Here is a 21,104-nt window from a genome sequence, read left to right on the forward strand (position 1 = left end):
AATTCTAATGAACTGGAGACAAAAAAAACCAAGATTTATATATATTGTCTAAGCTTTGATCTTCCTCTCTTCCACAGCTTTGTGCCATAGATGTTCTTAAAGGCACCCCTTAGTTACCAGCAATTTAGTTCTATATTTGGCGAGTACAAATGGAATTTTTGAGGTCCATATACACTTGCTTGTTTCACACCAAGTTTGAAGCTTTATTATATAGTATTATTATATAGGTCTCTAGGTGTTTTAAACTTTTAACTGAGGCAAGTCCATTTGAGAGCTTGCTCTGGATGGCATTGAGTTTCCACTGACCCTTTTAGATGGGCCAGTACTTCAAAATCCCAAGGAAGGAATAATTCTTTAGGTTTGTTCAAGGAGAGTTAGGAGGTTTTAAAGAGACTAAACTGGTTCTGAGCTAAGGAGTTCTGAGTTAATGCTTCATATTAAGAAGGGAGAATTTTGTCTTTAGGAAGAGCTTAAATCAGGCTCTTATATTTTTGGTTGGTCTGGAATTTGTTTCAGCGGAAAACTGAGTCATCCCTTTATTCTTTTGGATTGTGTCCTCTATGCACAGATCAGTTTCTGTTTGAAATACTGTTTTAAACGTCAATGGGTTTTCCCATTGTTTTTACCTATTTATATATTTATTGGTAGTTTCCCCCTCCCCAAAACTCTATTTATAATTAAAATAAAATATGGCAGTAAAATTAACTGATTGGGTGCCTCTGTGTCTCTTCTCTGATCTGAGCTGGGTGATTGTGAAAGTGAAAGGCAACAGGGAGCAATCAATACATATTTTGATAACTCCATGTCATGTAGACCGCAGAACTCCTAACCAGACCTTAACATGTAGTCCTTGACTTACAACCATTCGTTTACCAACTGCTCAAAGTTATAACGACACTGAAAAAAGTAACTTTCAGCTATCCCTCACATTTGTGACCATGGTGGTATCTCCATGGTCACATGATCACAATTCTGGTTCCTGGCAACTGGCATATATTTAAGATAAGTGCCTTGGGATCACATGATCGTCATTTGCAGTCTTACCAGCCGGCTCCCAATAAACAAAGACAGTGGGGGAAACCATATTCACTTAATAATTGTATGATTCCCTTAACAACTGCAGTAATTCACTTAACAACTATGGAGAAAAAGTCATAAATTTGGGCAGAACTAGCTTATCAACTGCCTTGCTTAGAAATAGAAATTCTGATTCCAATTGTCATTGCAGGTCAAGGACCACCTCTACTTTGGAATATATTATTGTATGTTCTTCATTAATATGATCTTTAAATCAGCTTTATAAAGTAAGGATAAAGATTTCCCTGTCAGCTGTGTCCAGCTCTAGGGCATGGTGCTTATCTCTGTTTCTTGTTTGAAAAGCCAGCATTTCTGAAGACATTTTCCGTGGTCATGTGGCCAGCATGGCTATACACCAAAGGTGCACGGAATGCTGTTACCTTCCCAACAAAGTGTTGCCTATTAATCTACTTGCATTTGTATGCTTTCAAACTGCTAGGTGGGCAGGAGTTGGGGCAAGGCATGGTATCTCACCCTATCGTGTGGAGCTGAGGTCTCGAACACAGGCTGCCAGCTCTCCAACTCACAAGCTCAACGTCTTTAACCACTGAGCCATCCCGGTTTATAAAGTACAGCAACGTTATTAATACTTTATCCCCATTCTACAAATGTAGATCTGGGCCTGAGAGACTGATGATGTACTTCACGAGTTTGACATAGAAATAATATTTGCCCTAGAGATTTCTAGCCCACAGTTAGGACATATCCTCAAATAGAAAATTGCAGCCTCTGTCACTAATTCCAGAAATTACCAGAGAATATCCTTGTACCTAACATTTTTCTTTGGAGCCATGTCAGGTGGGTCAAGAGGCAAGACAGACTGACAACCACACAAAGATTTGTGCAAGAAGGAAACAAGTGGACAGTAGGTTTTTTACCTGGACACAAACCAAGAATTAGTGAATCTGGCTGAAGATAAACTTGTTTTTCAATTTTACATTTATTAAAAAAAATGGCAGAAAAAGGTGATTTGGCTTTGATGAACTACTTGCATACCAGTGGATTCCATTCAAGCAATCCGTACCAAAAGGCCTAAATGCCCATCCCACACCTTTCAAAAGGGATATTCCAGGGTTATCCCAATCCTACCAACTCTTGCTGAATCTCTGCAAAAAGAACCACCAGCAGAGGATCAGTCACAGGCTGTTTCTGTCTCCTTCCTTTCCAGGTTCCATTTGAAAACCCCTCAAATACGGTTCTCTGTCCAAATCATTAAAGTTCTTGGCACTGTGGCAAGGTACACAAATTGCATCTGTTCTCTCTAGGGGATAAGTGTTTGTATGTGCTCAGCTGTCCAGGCCTAAGTCCTAATTAACCTTAATTGGATGCTTTCTACTTTAAACAGATGTTCCTGCGGCAGACACCCATCCTCACCTTAAACTCCTGATTCTGTCATTATCTTAGGGTGCAGAGAGTGGAAAAATCAAGAATCTGGCCATTCAGAGAATGTGCAGATAGAGGAAATTTCAGATCAGATGGCTTCAAGCTTTTCTCACAATTAGAAAAAACACATGACATTTTCCATCCCGTGGAATGTGGTTCGTTTTTCCTCAGCATCCAATGTGATGATTCAATATGGTTGTAGCAGTTTCCCCTCTTACAAAGAGACACAATGTGATGATCCTTTCAATTGGAAATGGGAATACTTACATGGGGGGGCGGGAGGGCTAGAACAAAGAAGCAATCCACTGAGAATGTGGCAGTGTCTTATTCTATTGTTTCAGGACCCCAGATTTACGAGAGTGGAAGTGAGGGACCCCAGGAGGCTATTGTGGAGAGGCTGGTTCTGCAGGTAATCCACCCGTTGGGCATTGTGAAGAGAGGATCCCTTGGGAACTGAAAGCTGCAAGGCAGGGTAGAGCAGTGAGGGGCTGTCAATGGGGGAGCTTTCGTCCTCAGAGCTGGGGATCATGTGTCTGTCTCGGGGCAGGCCCTGTCCTTCCTTCAGAACGCCACCCTCGCCATTCTCCCTGCAGCCAAAAAGAAAAAAACAATGCCTAAGTCCACATGATTCCGAAATTCTATTGCCAAGATGACAACTAAATCAGTTGGTCTTAAAGTAATCTAATCAGTTGCACGTGCTAAATAAATATTTCAGCCTTCTTTGATCTGGGATATTTCAGGGGTGACTGCAGCATATTGTCAGAAAAATCAAGAGGGTGGCCATAATGGGGTGATTAAAGCCCCTCCTGTTTTTTATCCTGTGGTTTGATTCCATCTTTACTACTTTGGAATTAACTCAAGGCAGCAAATATCATAATACTCTTTCTTTCTCCTATTTTATCTCTGTGTTACATAAAAACTAGGCAAAGCTTCTGCTGATCAGTCATTGCCACCTTCTTGACTTTTGGGATTGTACTGTACTTTGCGGACATTTTTTTTTAGAAATTCATTGATTATCCATAACATATAGTTAAATCCACACATCTTAAAATGGGTTGAGAAACGCTGTCTTAGTGGCAGAAGCAGTGGCATGGAAGATGGAATAGCAAGGGAAATCTTTCCGTCTGCTTCCCGGTCATCTGAGATTCCCCCAATCCTTCTGTTCTACACCTGCTCATTTCCTGGCTCACCGTAGCCACCATCTGTATGTCTAGCCCCTCGGCCATTTTCTTGCCTTTGGCCCCAGGCTATTTTCTGTATGCTGCTGCCGTATTTAAAATTTTTAAAAACTTAATATTGTAAGCTGCCCAGAGTTACTCTGTGGCAAGATGGGCAGCTACCAAATTTTACAAATAAATAAATTCAAAATAGCTGCCTTGAATTCCCTGCTGGCAGAGAAGCCCCCTCACCTCTCTTTGGTCTCTGCTGCACGGTCTCTCTGGCGCCGATTCTTGAACCAATTGCTGACCTGAGTTGTGGTCAGCCCAGTAGCTTCTGCCAGCTCTCTCTTCTCACAAGGGGATGGGTAGGGATTGTGGATATACCATTCCCGTAACACACTTCGGGATTTTTCCTGTAGGAGAGCAGAAAGTCATTGAACTTAACATTACAGGTAGTCCTCAACATACAGACCTTTGTTTAACAGTTCAAAGTTACAACGGCCTCAGAAAAAGTGACTTACAATCCATCCTCAAAGATACCACCCCCTTTCACGTGATTGCAATTCAAGAGGTTGGCAACTGGGTTGCATTTATGATGGTTGCAATAACTTGCAGTGATGTAATTATGATTTGTGACTTTACATGTTGGCTTCCCGAAAGCAAAGTCAATGGGGGAAGCTAGATTTGCTTAACAAAAGGAGTAAAATTGGTCAAAAAATTGGGTCTGGTCACATAGTGATTTGCTTAATAATGACATCATATAGCCACTGAAATTCTTGTCCCAGTTGTGATCATAAATTAAGGACTCTCAATAATCAGACCAAAATTGTAAAAGCAAAAATTTCTTCTCTGCACTAATTGTAAAACCCCAAGGCCCCATCAAATCCTCACTTAAATCTCCCCCCACCCTGTTAAAACAGAGATTCTAAACTCTTTAACCTTCCCAGACAGAAACAGTACTTCAGGGTTTTTTAGCATTTTTATTGTTAATTTCTAAACATTTTCCAGCTGGGGCAACCAAATCTTTATTTGCTATAAATGTATTTAGTGGTCTTTAGCTTCTTTTTGCAGGAATCCGGAATCAGTAACTTAACTGCGGTTTTCTTCTTATTCCAAAATACTTGAACTGCTGCAAGTAACTTTGTCCTCTTTTGTGGTTAGACCAACTTCAAAAGCACACAGTATTGTTTTAAGTGTATATATTTCAAGGTCAGGTTAAATGTTAGAATGTAACCCATAGGGGGCAATGTCATCATTCTTTGATATTGGTTGTCTCCCAAAAATAAGCAATCGACCATCCCCTTTTATTTTTAATCAAGGGCGAAATTTTGCAAAGCCTGAAGGCTTGGGCCATTTCTGTAATTTAATGGCAAAGGAAAATCTTGCTTGACTGTAATAACGGAGCTAGGGCATATATTATCTCTCTTGCCTGCCAAAGGCTGCATAAAATATATGCGTTTTGAAACTTTTCCAGAATGTTCTTGGAGATGCACAATTATGGCCTCCCTCAGAAGATTATTCCAGAATGTTTCTGGAAGAATTTAGAGGAAGTAAGAAATGGCATGAAAGACCAAAGCAGGCAAGAGACCCCCCTCTCCAATAACCCCCCCCCCAAGCTAAATTTTGCAGTAAATAAGATGAATAGAGGCAAAGGTAACAGGGAATGAATGGCAGGGAATCTTGAATTGTGTATTTTCAGTAGACTTTTAAAGATGCAGGCAAGACATTAAAGAGTTTTGAGCGCTGATGTAGGGTGAGATTTCTGAACCTTACACAAGCCCTGAAAGTCTGGGGTCTACCATCCAGGGCACCTTTAAAACAGGCTACAACTTTTTCCTTTTTTTTCCATGATAAAAAGAAAAGGGAAAGTGTAAACCCAAGGGAGAGATCCTTATTCCTGTACAGATCTTTAATTATTTACCAAATTAAATTAATGAGAATTAAGCCAGGCAAAATTTTAATCTTCACCCAAGAAACATTTCTGTCTTGTCCCCTTTCTAGTTTCTGAAATAGAACCCCAGTTTCCAAAGACCGACGGCAGCGCTCAGCCTGAAAAAGTTTTATCTCCCAGTGGTTAAAAGGACATTTCAAAGGGCAGGTTTCTTGTATCAAACCAGCATTATGGCAAGACTAGTAGGAAAAAGAGTGGGATGGAAGGGTTGAAAAGAAACAAAGAGATGGTTGTCAGCGTAAGAGATTTTTTGGCAGGAGAAGAAAGCAGGAGTGTAGGTCCATAAAGAGGAAATAGAGGCAATGCAGAGGCTTAAAGATTAAAATAAAATATCCTAATGGCAATTAGGTAAAAGCTATTCCACTGGAAATAAATTGCCCCAGGGAGTTGAGTGTGATAGAAATACAGAAGGATAATTAGAAGAACATAGTAGATTTAGGCAAGAAATGACTAATTATAACCTTACTGGAATATCAGGTGGTTTATCCCAAATATAAACTTTTCAGAGAACAATTGAAGGTTTTTGTGCTTGAAAAATGGAAATGTCTGGGTGTTGGAAACAGAGTTTTCTTTGTTAGGAGCGGGATGTCCACAAGAGTTGAGAAATGCCACTGGACAAAACGCAATTCCAAGAAGACCTACCTTGAAACAGTAACTGGTTTCCTCCCCGTCCCAGATGGTCCGAGGCAAAGGGAATTTGCGACGCACCCGATATTTTCCAACAGCTCCCAGCGGCCTCCCACGCAACTTCTCCGCTTCGGTGTAGTGAGCCTTGAGCCAAAGTTGCTGAAGTTTGGGGTGGTTGTGCGGAGAGAACTGATAGCCCTCTAAGATCTTGTAGAGCTCCCGAAAATTGCCCCGGTGGAAGGCCACCACCGCTTTGGCCTTTAGGACGCTCTCGTTCTTGTGCAGGTGGTCACAAGCTGGCAGGGACCAGAGGAAGCGTCCTAAGCGCTCAATGTTGCCCCCTTGTTGCAAGACTTCACACACGCAAGCCACTTGCTCTTGCGTGAAGCCAAAATTCATGGTTAAGTGGGAAATGACGTGCTCTTTCCCCCAGGACCTCAAGTGGAGGCTCCAAAACTTTGTGGCTTTTCAGTTTATGGCGGTCCACCAAGGCCACTCAACATCTACTCTGTAGAAGAGGCTGCTGTCCTTGACACAAAGAAGGGAAGGTGGACCTCTGTGGTTGGATGACCAAGTCAGCTCTGCCTCCCTAAGACAAGAGAGTCCAAGGGAAGTGGAAGGCCACACTGGTGCCTTCCACGTTCCTCCCTTTGGTGGCCATGTCTTTTCTCCTTTCTCCCGGTCTCGGTACTCTCAGGACTCCTGTCTCCGTCTTCTGGCTCTAGAGACAGTTGCCCAGGGTAGATGTCTTGGGGGGTATCGGTTACAGGCCCAGCCCACACAGCCTGCAGCTGTGGCCAGCCATTGGCCAACTCCGCAAGAAGAGCGAGAGAGACTTTTACCATGTCACCCTGGGATGGTAAACCTTTCAGTGGAGGAGGTTGTGGGGGTATGGAAATGTGAGATGCCCCCTACCGAGGGGGGAGCAGGAGACCCACAGAAGAGGGAAGACCTGGCAGATCTGCTCAGAGATCAGCCCGTTTTTCCAAAATCAGAGCTTTTTTTGGTTTGCCCCTTATTGCCCCTTATCCGGCGTGGTTATCGTTGATTATTGTTAAGTAACAAAGAGCTAAATAGGACACAGATGCTTCTATAGCCACTGCTCATCTACTGTCCCTAAACTCTGAAGATGTTATCAAATGTAACCCGTCTTCAAGGTCATCTTATCCCTTTCAAGGGCTTTGCACTTCTTCTGAAAAAAAAGGGAGAAAGACAATAAGAGCGAGCGAAGTTCCTCTTTTCAGAACAAACAGGTGTGAGCAAGCTGGTTGCTGGTTCATCTTCCTCTTTCTGAGCAAAACAAGTGGAATTTTTCATGGGGTGGCGAGAATCCCTTCCACGACGGGCTTTTGTCTCCCTTTGTTCCTGGCCTCGCCAGGTGGTGACAGTTCAGGCAAAGAGCAAGGTTGCTGCCTCTGCCGTTTCCTGCTTTTCCCATGCAGAGATCATGTTTCGGACTCAGCAGGCAGCTATTCTCAAGACAAATAACCTGTTGCAACTTGCAAAAAAACAAGAGGCTTTTTGCAGCTGCAGGCGAAAGCAACATCCATTTCCAGCAAGGGATGGCTGGGAGGCAAGGCTGTATTTGATTTGTTGGTTCATGGTGTGAACTGTGCAAGATCTCAAATCTCTGCATGGAGGATCCTCCTCTCCCTTGCTGTGGCTTATGGGCTGTCATTGCCCCATGCTCGGTTGGCATCCCCGAGCCTCCGTTGGTGGACTGCTTTCCCCTTCCTCATTCAACAAAGGGAAGCAACATTGCTTGAACAGTAATTGCAACCTTGTTTCTCCCTCATTTCCAGCACACAGAAGCTAATCATTCTGAAAGATGGTTAAGATGGCTGGAGAGTCCGCAGCAGGTGGACCAAAATTTCAAAAGAGAGTAGCCATGGCAGTATGATGAAGCTTGATTTGTTTTGGACCATGTCTTGCAGATACATTTTCTGTTTCTGGAACATCCCTCAAGCAGGAAGAATGAGTTTCCTTAGAGTGAGGTACCCCTTGAAAAATAAGGATTCATGAAATTTTGCAACCTGTGCATTTTTTGGGGTGGTGGTGGGTCTGGTTGGCACACATTCTGGTTTGTCATCTGTTTTTCTACGACTGCTGAGACTAATTGGCAGGAAACCCACCTTAAATGTGGCATTTGCAGTTTTAAGGACTAGAAAATTGGTGCCTTCTAAATTCTGTTTTTTTTAAAAGCAAAAGATTGCATTTTTATTAGGCTGCCTTAAGCAGCTGAAGGCAAGGTAGAGTATTCATCTAATCTAATGGAATGTTTCTCAACCTTGTCAACTTTCAAATGTGTGGACTTCAACTCCCAGAATTCCCCAGCCAGCATACTATTGAAATTCAGTATATATTACATTCAATATTCATCTAATATAGCTTTTTTCAACTTTCAGATGCATGGACTCCAACTCCCAGAATTCCTTGCTGGCTGGGGAATTCTGGGAGTTGAAGTCCACAAATCTAAAAGTTGAGAAAGACTACATTAGATGAATATCGAATACGATATATACTGAATATACTATATATTCCATATATGCATTGGATATAGATGCGTGTGAAGTTGACAGGACTGAAAAACAGATTTAATGAATGAATCAATAACCTTACATACATAAACCTGACTCTGGTTTTCTTCTGCTGCTTCATGTTGCTATTCTTTTGATCTAATTTTCATCCCTATAAGCCATTCTCTTTCCTGCGTTTTTCATACAAGATTTAATCTCTGCAAAGGGTTAACCTCACCTGAGATTCCGTCTGGATCTCTCCAGCCCCCTCCCATGCTTTATCTTCCAATTCAAGGATCAGAAAGGCTGCCTCTGGCTGCCACCCAAGTTGGTATTACTTACACAGCCATCTGCGTAACACGATCCAACCTGGATCGCCTTACTTCTTCCCAGCAACTCAACTCTCAGGGGGAAGGACCGGCTTTGTTCCCAGGTTGAAGTCGCCCCAGGTTCACGAGCCCATTTTCCACAGGAAGCTCCCCATGCACTGGAATGGGCATCTGTCCAAATCTTTTATGATTTACAGGAGGCATAGGGGTCCATGGTGGTCGAAAAAGGCAAGATGGTGACCCTGAGTGTATGTACACACTAGTAACTGTAGAAGCTGGGTCAAAAGTGGCTCTATCACAGATTTCAACATCCATTAGTCCCAGCCCACCAGAATAATGCCAAGGGAATGTGGGCTTTGTAGTCTCAGCAGTCTAGAGGGCCAAGTGACAACCCGATGCAAACTTGAAAATGGGCAAATTTGAAAATGTGGTTTAAACATTGAGAACTTAACAGTCCTCAGCTATGGAAACAAACTGTCTCATAAACCAGTGTACAATCTCAATTCCCCATAGAATGAACACAGGCACAGACATAGTTTTAGGATAAAATATATATTTATATATATTTATATATATAAAATATATATAAAAGACACAAAAAGACGTAAAAAACAAAGGATATAAAAATATCTTATAGAAATGATTGCTTCTCACAAACGGTGGGAACAGATGTGTTTCTTTAGTACCTGACAGGAAAGAAGGCATATTTAGAGAAATTCAGAGAAATTACAATGCTATATTTGCATACACCAAGAAGGTGTCCCTTGTTGGAAAACAATTGCTTTGCCGTACTGATGGAATTTCTCTCAATAGAGTGAATTGTAAAGTTTCCCACCTTGCAACACAATAGGTCTCAAGTGGCAATTCCACCCAAAGATGGTTTCTGAACTGAGTGTACCTCCACTTGGTGAAAACCTTCATAGATTTACTTGAGTTATATGTTTTTGTCCTGGAGGACTGGATCTAATTGCAATGCAGACAGCATCTCAGCCACAAAGGGGCCCAACATTTCTGTTGCTAAGCAAAACATTTGTTAAGTGAATTTTGCCCCATTTTATGACTTTTCTTGCCACAGTTGTTAAGTGAATCACTGCAGTTATTAAGTCAGTAACCTGGTTGTTAAGTGAATCTGGCTTCCTCGTGGACTTTGCTTGTCAGAAGGTTGCAAAAGGTGATCACTTGACCCTGAGACACTGCAGCTGTCATTGAGTCAGTTGCCAATTGTCCAAATTTGGGTCACGTGACCTTGGGGAGGCTGCAACAGTCGTGCAAAAAATGGTCATTAAGTCCCTTTTTTCAGAGCTGTTGTAACTTTGAACGGTCACTAAATGAGCTGTTGTAAATTGAGGACTACCTGGGTTTCTTAGCTTGAGAGTTAATGGACAAATATGTTACATGTAGTCTTGACTTACGACTGGTCATTTAGTGACCATTCAAAGTTAGAAAAAAATTACTTTGGGGTTACTTGTGATCCAGATTCAAAGTTCTGGCAGTCATCAAATCAGACCTCAGGCACTCAGGAACACAGCAGTTTGCAGCATCCTGTGGTCACATGACTGCATTTTACGACGGTTTTGTCAAAAAGTGGCACTTCCGGTTTTCAGCAAAACCACTCCCCTAAGCAAAGTAATTTGCTCAGTGACCCCCAGAAAAAAGATTGTATATAATCGGGTCCATTATATGATGGATCTGTTTTGACTGTCACAACTGATGAGCATGATGGCAAAGCTCCATTACGGTCATAAGTTGAAGACTACCCATCTTTGAAAATGTCAGGTTGGTCCTAGTCAGAACCTGGAACGGATAAGTGTGTAAAAAATACATTTCAAAGTACTGTAGAGCCGTTTTGCAAGTGGAACTGGCAATCCAGCCCCAAGTCAAGTGATTGGAAGTGATTTTATTACCTTTTTGCCAGAGGTCATTAAGCGAACATGATGGTCCTAAGTGTGAATCCATTCATTTGAATAGGATTTTTTTGCCAGAATACTGTTAAAAAATGTCACAAATTGCGGTCAACCAGTTGTCAAGTGCCCAACATGTGCTCTTACCACAGGGGAGGGCAGGGTGGCGTGACCATTTACAATGGCCAATGGTTGCTTTACAGGCCATAAAGTCACTGTTCCTTAATCACTGTAAATGTGAATTGTCACGAAGCAACTGGTCATAACTCAAGGACTACTTGTAGAGATCTGGGCTATCTTATCTAGCTTAATTCTGTTCATATTGGCTAAAGACAACTGTCCAGGTATCCCTTAGTTCAGTTTCTGCTAGAAAAACCAAAATTTCCATCTGCAGTTTTTCTCTGCAAAAATCATCTTTAGAACAAAATATTTTTGCTTATATGGAACATATTTTAATGCTTAAAAAAGTATTTATATTTCTGAAGGACATGTAAACAGGTAGCCTATTAGGAATGTTTAATGCAAGATTATTCTATTATGGCATTGTTTTTCAACCTTGGCTACTTTTAAGATGTATGGACTTAAATTCCCAGAATTCCCCAGCCAGAGTTCTAGGAGTTGAAGTCATACGTATTAAAAGAGCCAAGGTTGAAAAGCATTGCATTAACACTTGACTTTCTCCACTCTATATGTGGCATCTTCAATTTATAGTAAATTCCAACTTCATTTTATAACTGGGATAGCTTTGGTTCTTAAAATCCATTCTCACATGTCACTCAACATCTTAAAATTTCCCAAAGGTTGTATGAATGTAGTGTGAATAAAATGGTACTTATTTTCCTTATATCCACATGATAGAATCAAACATACAGGCAGCAGAATTGCATCTAGTTTACACAAAGTATGGGGAATTTGTGTTTTTAGAAGGCCTGTCTTCTAGAAACAGATTTTATGCATATTTTTTTTCAGCCCTGGTTTTAGGATTTCAGCATGTTCAAAGAGAAGCAATCCATTTTGGGGTCCTCGGGGAGGAACTCTGTTTTGCAATAATGCAGAATTATTTCCATCTCTCAGGCCGTTCCATCCATACCATGTGAAAGTAACTATGGTGGACAGCTGCCTCTGGCTCTCCGTCCAAAAATGCAGAGATGTTCTAGAGTAACTCAAGATCATTGTGATTTAAGAAGCTTGTTCTGTATGTAAAATCTAGGTACCATTTAGCTGTAGGGCCGACCTGTGCAGAATCCACACCATTTTTGCATTGTCCATGGATAGGATTGTCATGGTTAGCCCAATGCTTTTGTAGTCCTCTTATCTTTAAGATTCAAAACATTCGTTCCACCAACAAGGCACATGTGCAGATAGATTGGAGAGACGCCCCAGCTGGCTTTTTCTGCTCTGGAGGACTAGGATCTATTTCGGAACAGGGTTATTCGAACTAAGATTGCACGCTCATCACCCAGAACGGCCTTCTCCAACTGATCCATCGGGACGCTCCAGGTGTGCTCGTTTCCCCCCCATCGTTCTCTCCATACTTCCAGAGGGGACGTTTCTGAAGGATGACAGGCTGTCCTCAACGGCACCAGAAAAAAACCCAGGAATGAAAGCATGGAAACTGGATAATTTTCCTGCCTCTTCAAAGGGGGATTTGAGATCATTCTTAGCACCATGGACGAGAGAACAGGAAATATTACTTTACAAATTTTCCTTGGATCGAGTGGGGTATTTCCAGCTTCCAGCTGTAGCGTGACTTTGAGGAGTATTTTCTAGAAAGGGAAGTTCAAAGAGGACATGGAAGCGTCTGACCTTCACCATGAGGAAGGGAAGCAGCTCTTTCTTTTCTGTATGAAGCATAAGTAGTCCTCAACGTACGACCACAATTGTGATTGGAGTTTCAATTGTTAAGTTGTTGCGGTCATAAATCAAGGCACCACGTGACTGGACTTGATTTTTAAGACCATTTTTGCAACAGTCGTAAAGTGAGTCACCACAGTGGTTAAGTGAAACACATGGTCGTTAAGCAAATCCATTCTTCTGAATGGACATTTGAAAACAATATGGAAACTGGCAAAAACGTAGCCACTGCAGGACACTGCAATCGGTTGTAAATGTGGGTCAGTTGTGAAGTGCCCGAAATGCGATCACATGACTCCAAGGGAGAACGCCTTGGTCATAACTTTAAGGAGAGATCATAACTAGCTTTTCAAAAGTCCATCGTAACTTTCCATGGTCATTAAGCGACCAGACATAAGTCGAGGACTCCCTGTACTGTAGTGTTTGCTATTCTGACAACCACAAAGAGATGCCCGGGTTGGCCGCACCAGCAGCATTTTGCCATGGCCAGCATGAAGGGCCGTGCAGTGAACCCCTGTAGTGTGACACCATTCCTGTGCAAAGATGGGACCGCAAGCGCCTTCTCCGATCGAGGCACTTTGAGTACTCGCAAACTCAGTTACTCTGGGAAGGATCAGGAGGTCCGCATTCTCAGTTTGAAGAAGGTTGTCCAGAAGGTGACGACTCACCAACTCTCCAAGTCTCACAGGTCCAGAGGCTCTTCCACTGGGACCGACTGAAGCTGAGTCAGCACTTTCTCGTCCGAGTCCAGAGCTTCGGGACCCAGGGCATCCCCCCCAGCAGCATCCAGCAGAAGACCCTCGCCCTCAGGCAACCGGAGCTCTTCCATTGACCCCTTCTCCATCTCAAACAGCCCCTCAGAGTTGTTCCCCTGCAGGTCCAGGCTCGCCGGGCTGGACCACACCCCCTGCGGCTGGGACATGGACAGGGTCTCTGGCTGGGAGAAGCCGGAAAGAAGGGAGCCTGGGCTGGCGTCTGGTCCAAAGGCCACACTGGCTGGCCGGGTGCTGTCGGAGGACGAAAGAGGGGAGACTTCGGAGGACAGCACTGAGGGGACTCCAGGAAGCAACCCACTATTGCCTTCAGAGGCCCCCAGAGCTGCCGGTGTGGTTAGCGCCACCTCCTGCTTGATGGGAAGAGTCAAGGTGGAGGCTGCCGGAGCGGAGAGGACAAGGGTCATCAGCATGCTAGCTGGGAAGGTGGCGGTGAGGTTAAGTTTGCCTTGCTGAACGGCCATGCCGGTGACGATGGTGCTATTGCCGGTGGCTGGGTTGGCCAGGAGGAGGTTACCTGGAGCAGAAAGACAACAGAGGATCCATTTTAAACAAGTTCCCTAAGCATTCTGGCTCCCCATCACTCAACCCCAGCGTCTGCCTCCTCTCCAGATTTAGGAGATGGCCTTGGGAAGGAAGGAGAACTGGTTAAGGGAGGCAACTTGGTCCCCAGAAAGTAGAACACATGACAGAGGAATTCACAATAACCCCACCTAGGTTTTTGTCCGTGATGACCAGAGGGACATGTGTGTATGTGTGTGCACGCTAATCCTAAATTACAAATATTCTCCTCTATTGGTACAGGGACCACCATTTCTAGAACAGGAACCCTCTTCCAAATTCTGGACTGCACTTTTGGTTTTCTGGAGAGCACTTAGCCTTCCTGTGATGTTAGGAGAGGTCTTTAATTACGGTTGGACAAGGCTCAGCCACCTCTGAAGCCGGGGTAGATAGATACCTTGTGCTGGGCTTGGAAGCTGCAGGGCTGTGACGCCGACGCCGGTGTTAAGAAGATGGACGTTGTTCTGGCCAAGGCCTCCAGTGGCCCCTGTGCCTTGTGGGGTCCCAGCCACGGGCCCCACCTTGATGGGGGTGGCACTTGTCAGGATCTGGATGGGGCTGCCCACGCCCTGTTGCAGAGTCACCACCTGAGAGGTGGGCACCACTTGGGGCAAGGAGATGAGCTGGGAGCCCTGTGCCACCTGAGGAATGGAGACCAGCTGAGCTGGCGGAGCCCCATGGGACATGGTGTAGATCTGGGTGGGAGACACTGGGACCATCTGAGGTGGAGACAACAGCTGGGCCCCAGGAACCGTCTGGGACAAAGGGACCACCTGGGAAGGGGGTGATATCTGGGTGAGCGGGAGAAGGGATGGGGCAGAAACGTGGAGGACGGTGGCCTGGGCCGTAGAGGACCCAGGGACAGAGAGGAGGGGGGCGGCGGTGACGGCAGGAGATGCCACCACTGTGGACCCCTGCCCGCCGCCTACTGGCCCTGTTCCCTGGGAAGTGGGCAGCGCCTGACCGACAGGGATCAGTTTAGCAAGAGGCACAATCTGTGGATTTTGGGGCGCTGCCGGTTGAGGGGCTACGGGCAACAGGGGGAGCGTGGGACTTTCTTCATTCGAAGGGACCACTTGGGGCATGGACACCGCAGCCAACAGCGCCCCCTTGTGCTCAGAAAGGAGCGGGGAGGTCTCCGGGAGAGACAGGAGGGGAGGGAGGGCTGCCCCCCGCCCATCCTCTGACTTCATTTCCACCCCGAACGCCAGCGGGTCGACGTTCTCTGACTTCACCTCTCCCTGGAGAGCCAGCGGGTTGAGGATGACCGTGGCGGGGGAGAGGGTTTCCGAGGGCACTTTGCCCATCTCCTCCGTCTTGGAGGGCTTGGGGCTCAGCAGGCTGGCAGAGCCGTTCAGGAGGACGGGTGGGCTGGGGGCTGCTACGGGGCTGAGGGTGATGGTTTGGTTGTCTCCTAGAGTCAACCCGTTCAGGATGACCCCTCCGGTGGGGGTCTGGATCACCGAGCCCCCGTTCAGGAGCATGGCCGGGGGGGAGCTGGCGGTGATGAAGTTCCCGTTCAGAAGGATGGAAGAGGCGCTGGTGCAGGCCGCCGGCAGGAACAGGCCGCCAGGGGCCGCGATTCCCTCATGGCTGGTGGACAGCCCCCCAGCGGCTTCCATGTCTTCAGGACCACGGCTGCACTCGTCCTCTGTGCTGGGGTTCCCATCAGATTCACTGCAGGAGAAGTCAGATGGTCAGTTCCCTAATACAGGCAGTCCTCAACTTATAACCCTTTGTTTAATGACTCTTTGAGATTACCATAGCACTGAAAAAGCGACCTATGTCCATTCATCGCACTTACAACTCGTACCACCCCCTAAGTTCACACGATCAGATGCTTGGCAAACGATTCACATTTATTACGGTTGCATAGTGTCCCGGGGCCATGTGATCCCCTTTTGCGACCTTCCGACAAACAAAGTCAATGGGGAAGCCAGATTCACTTAACAACCAGGTTACTAACTTATCAACTGCAGCGATTCACTTAAGCATCTGAGGCAAGAAAGTTCATAAAATGGGGCAAAGCTCACTTAACAACTGTCTTGGTTAGCAGCAGGAATTTGGGGCTCAACTGTGGTCGTAAGTCGAGGACGGCCTGCGATGCTGGGGTACAGGTTGCCCACCAAGACAATCCTTAAGGAGAAACAATCTTCCACCTCTCTACAGCTCCCCAAATTCAGGCCACTGCTTAGGAACTCAGGCGAGGGACCTCATTTAGGGATCCCCGTTTCTCCGGGCCAGAACAAGCTTCTCACTTTCTTCCTAAAAATTTTCTTTAGGAGCTGAAGGGGACCTGCACCAAGGAGCAGCAGCTCCATCTCATCCGGCAGTCAGCTTCCACCCTGCAGTCAATCACTTCTCTTTGCCAAGCTCAGAAGAAAGTTCTGGGGATTTCTAGAAACCGGGAGATGGTGAGTTCTAGTCCTACCTTAGACATGAAAGTCAGTTTCGTGACTTCCCTCTCAGCCCAACCCACCTCACAGGGTTGTTGTTTTGGGGAATATAGGGAGGCGGAAGGAGTATTAAATATGTTTGCAGCCTTGAGTTGGTTAATGAAAATAATCAAGGCAGGACATCAACAAATAAATAAAGAATATGTCGATCCAATTTCCTTGGATACTGGCGGGCTGGTGCAAAGGAACAGTTGAGTTGTTTTGTCATCAACTAAAAAAAAATAACCCCATATTTCAGCCAACCTGAAAAGTGTGCTGAGATAAACGGCATATAAATTTAATAAACAAACAAACAAACTTAAGCTGCAGGGATCCAAGTAGTAATGCAAATAATAATAATAATAATAATAATAATAATAATAATAATAATAATAATAATAATAATAATAATAATAATAATAATAATAATAATTTTATTTGTATACCGCCCTTCTCCCGAAGGACTCAGGGCGGTGAACAGGGCAATAAATACTAAAATACAAAGATGCAGTATGGAAATTTCAGCCTCCTCTTTCCCAGGTGTGAAGTCCTAACCCTGGTTGAATAAACCCCCTTTCTGTTTTCCTAGAGTAGGGGTCTCCAAACACAGCAAGTTTAAGGCCTGTGGACTTCAACTCCCAGAATTTCCCAGCCAGCCTGTTGCCAAGGTTGGACACCCCCGCTCTAGGAAAATCGAAAGGCGGTTTATGGACTGGCTGAGGAATTCTGGGAACTGAAGTCCACAAGTCTTAAGCTTTCCAAGTTTGGAGACCCCTGTGCTAGAGCCTGGTGCCCCCAAAGCTATGGCTGGATGGCTTCCTGTGGCTTCCGCCCTCAACCTGTCCACCTCATGGCTATGTTCCACCGCAACCTAGCCAGCTTCTTTCAGGCTTACTCTAGAGCAGCATTTCCCAACCTTAGCCATTTGAAGATGTGTGGACTTCAACTCCCAGAATACTCCAGCCAGCCATGCTGGCTGGGGTATTCTGGGAATTGAAGTCCACATATCTTAAAATGGCTAAGGTTGGGAAACGCTGCTCTAGAGGTTCTGCACGCCCAGCCCGTGTTTGTAAGCATTCCCAACCCTTGAGGAAGAGGTGGAGCTCCGCTATCTGGAGGAGGAGGAGGAGGAGGAGGAGATGGCTCTGGGTCCCCACCCTGGGAAGGGAGGAGATCAGGAGAAAAAGGCCCAGCGAAATTCAATGCCCGGGATTCAGATTTCACAACAAAGGAGAACAGTCTTCCACGTTGTGTGGGCTGAAGACCACGGAGGCAGGACTTCAGCTGGGGAAAAGGAGGACCTACACAAGCAGGGAAGGAGCTGCCGCAGGGACAACTAAGCAGGGACAACTAAGCGGGATGGAGGCTCCATCACACCTCCCTCGAAGGGAGGCCATGGGCGGGGAAGTTCTCCCCCTTGAGGTTCTCCTAAACTGCCACAATACCCAGAAGAACGATCAGCTGCCTAGAGCAATGCTTCTCAAGCTTGGCCACTTCCGGCCAATTGTGGGAGTTGAGGTCCCCATGTCTGAAAGCAGCGACCAAGGTTGAGAAACGATGGCCTAGCATTTCATGGCTTCATGGAGTAAGGAGGAGGAAAACTCTGGGGTCCTTGGTGCTCTGCAAGCCTGGCGTTTCCTTGCAGACGTCTCGTGGCCCAACTAGGCAACATCATCAGTGCTACTCCTGCTGATACTGAGCACTGATGATGTTCCCTAGTTGGGTCACGAGATGTCTGCAAGGAAACCACCAAGCTCAGGGGGCACCAAGGACCCCCTCATTTCACTCCAGAGCTACAAATATTCTCTTCTATTGGTAGCGTAGGCTAATCCTGGAGTCCCCAAGGCGGCATCAGGGTCTCTACCCCCGCCCCCCGTAGGTTCCCCACCTCCTCTGCTTTTTTTCCTGCATTCAGAAAGTTCTCATAACTCCAAAGCGGAAGCCAGCTGACACACTCGTCTCTAGCACCCCAAGAATGGTTCCAGGCACCCAGGGGAATGAAATGATTGGTGGATAGACCGGGAAGTCGGGGGGGGGTCTCCTTTGCTGGCATGTGTGCCCACAGGCAAGGCGAGGGAGGGCTGGAAGGGAGCGATCTGTGCACCTCTGGCTGCCTTTGGGGTGGTTGGGAATTTGCACCTGGCCAAGTTGCAGCCCAGGAGCCATTTTGGGGGATGGGGCGGGGTGGGCAAGCCCTCCCAACAACCATTTTGCAAAAACAGCCCCCATTGCATTCCCCAGATTCCACGGGTGTCCCCTCCCCAATGCAGAAATGGCTGGGGGCAGCAGGTGAAATCGACTGCAGGCCTCCTCGGGCTCTGGCTTCAGATTCATCCTGGTTTGGAGCTTGCTTGCAGAGTTGGGGGGCTGTTTATGATCCAGACGTGCAGGAGTTGGAGACCCAAACTGTTAGGGCTGCACGCCCCGTCCCATTTTGGGGTGCACTGGTCCAGGCTTTGAACCTCAGCCTCGCCGGGGATTATGGGGAGCGACCTCCCACTTCCTTCGCAACCCTCCGCCTCCCAGACCTTCGCAAGGGGCCCGGAGAGCCTGCGCAGGCACGTGGAGGCTCTACCTCTAGCCCAGCGTTTTCCAACCTTAGGAACTTGAAGATGCGTGGACTTCAACATAGCTGGCTGGGGAATTCTGGGAGTTGAAGTCCACGCATCTTCAAGTTCCTAAGGTTGGAAAACGCTGCTCTAGCCCTGCCTAGCCGGACCCCAAGGCGCAGCCGAGCGGGCGCGCTCTGCCCACGCCCAGAGGGCCGCCTGCCCCGACCGGCAGCTCCCGCTCACCTCTTGCTGGGCGTGCCTCCTCCTCCTCCCGCGGCTCCTCCAGCCGCGCCGCCGCCGCCGCCGCCCCGGTCGCGCTGCCGCCGGTTCTTGAACCAGTTGCTGACCTGGGTGAGCGAGAGGCCGGTGTCGCGGGCCAGGCGGCGCTTCTGCTCGGGACTCGGGTAGCGGCTGCGCCCGTAGGAGTCGCGCAGGGCGGCGCGGGAGCGGCGCTTGAAGCAGTAGACCGTCTCCTCGCCGTCCCAGATGGTGGCCGGCAGCGGGAACTTCTTGCGCAGCCGGTACTTGTCGACGGCGCCCAGCGCCCGGCCCCGCGCCGCCTCCGCCTCCCGGTAGCGCGCCCGCAGGTAGAGGTCCTGCAGGAAGGGGTGGTGGGGCGCCCCGAAGGGCCGGCTCTGCACCAGCCGGTACAGCTCGCCGAAGTCGGCCTGCTCGAAGGCCAGCAGCGCCCGCGCCTTGGCCAGGCTCTCGCCCGCCGAGCCCGACGCCTCCAGCCGCGCCGCCTCCTCGGCCGGCAGCGAGCCCAGGAAGCGGCCCAGCCGGCCCGGGTCGCCCGCCTGCAGCAGCGCCTCGCACACGCACGAGACCTGCTCGGCCGAGAAGCGCGGCAGGCCGGCGGCCGCCCCGGCAGGAGGAGGAGAAGGCGCTGCAGCCACCGGAGGCGCGCCGGGCTCCGCGCGGGACGGGGCGGGCGGCGAAGTTGGCGAAAGTTGGCGCGGCTCCGCTCCGCCGCTGCCCGGGGCGGCCGGCGGGGCTGCGGGTGGGCCGCGGCCGGGAGGCTCGGCGGGCTCGGCGGGGAAGGAGGCCATGTTCGGGCGCGGGAGTCCGGCCCCCCTCGCCTGCCCGCCCGGTCCCCTCCCCGTCCGGCCCCCTCGCGCCCCTAGCCGCGCGCGCCTCCCCCCGCCCGCATTCTCCCTCCCGCCCCGCCGCTGCCCCCCCCCAGCCCCTCCCTAGTCCGCCCGGCCCTCCAACTTCACTTTCTCCTCCTCCCCCCTCCTTGGGGCGGGGCTCCTCCTCCTCCTCCTCCTCCTGCGGCCAGGCGCTCTCCCTTCCGGCGAGGCTGCGCCCAGCCCAGATCTCCCTGCCCCCTTCGGTTGGGATCCCCCCGTCCCGCGCCCCGCGAAGCTCCAAAGCAGCTCCGGACGCGCCAGACGGGTCCTTTCCAAGATAAGTTGCTTTGCCCCCCCCCCCCAGTCCCCTCCCTCAAGGAGGGGGAAACCTGCTTGGACTGCACTTGTCGGGCCCCTGGGAGCCCCTCCGAACTCCAAAATGGGGTGCTCCGTCGCTGGAGGTTTGCAAGAAAAGATTGCACTGCCTTTTGTCCCGGGTGGGATGAGGGTTTTCCCACCATGAGCATGGGGTGGACTAGAAGACCTCCGGGGTCCCTTCCAGCACTGGGATTGGAAGAGAGCCGGGATGGACTTGAACGTGGGTTTGCCCTATCCTGGATTTCAAATTCCACAAAGCTCAGCCAGAGTTGGGTGGGGGGAGGCTTGAGGCTAAGGAGAAAGTGCCCTGCCCTGTTCAGCACCTGCCTACTGATCAAGGGGCCTTGGTTTCCCAGGCCATGGGTCTGTTGCCCCCTTGTGTGTCCCTGTCCTGGTTACTGTTTAGCTCTGGTTCAACTTCTCTTACACCAGCGCTGTCCCAACTTCGTCAACTTGTGGCTTTCAACTCCCAAAATTCCCCAGCCAGCTTTTGTCCTTCAGGCTTTATCCACAAGTCTTAATGAGGCCAAGGTTGAA

The 21,104-nt window shown here is 48.0% G+C and overlaps 2 protein-coding genes across 2 annotated transcripts; both read right to left on the reverse strand.

Moving 5' to 3' along the window:
- Window positions 1-2,037: 2,037 nt before the first annotated feature.
- Window positions 2,038-6,597, reverse strand: LOC308671974 (homeobox protein six1b-like; the record flags this gene model as incomplete). Its single annotated transcript, XM_081334512.1, has 3 exons — window positions 2,038-3,047; window positions 3,870-4,033; window positions 6,214-6,597. The coding sequence occupies 3 exons, from the start codon at window positions 6,595-6,597 to the stop codon at window positions 2,798-2,800; spliced, it is 798 nt and encodes a 265-aa protein (XP_081190638.1). The 3' UTR covers window positions 2,038-2,797.
- A 3,010-nt stretch (window positions 6,598-9,607) lies between these two features.
- SIX5 (SIX homeobox 5) lies at window positions 9,608-20,168 on the reverse strand (the record flags this gene model as incomplete). Its single annotated transcript, XM_081335110.1, has 3 exons — window positions 9,608-14,088; window positions 14,530-15,809; window positions 19,363-20,168. 3 exons carry the CDS (start codon window positions 20,166-20,168, stop codon window positions 13,481-13,483), a joined length of 2,694 nt encoding a protein of 897 aa, XP_081191236.1. The 3' UTR covers window positions 9,608-13,480.
- Window positions 20,169-21,104: the final 936 nt, after the last annotated feature.

This window comes from Vipera berus, assembly GCF_964194415.1.
Source record: "Vipera berus genome assembly, chromosome: 9".
Taxonomy (NCBI): Eukaryota; Metazoa; Chordata; class Lepidosauria; order Squamata; family Viperidae; genus Vipera; species Vipera berus.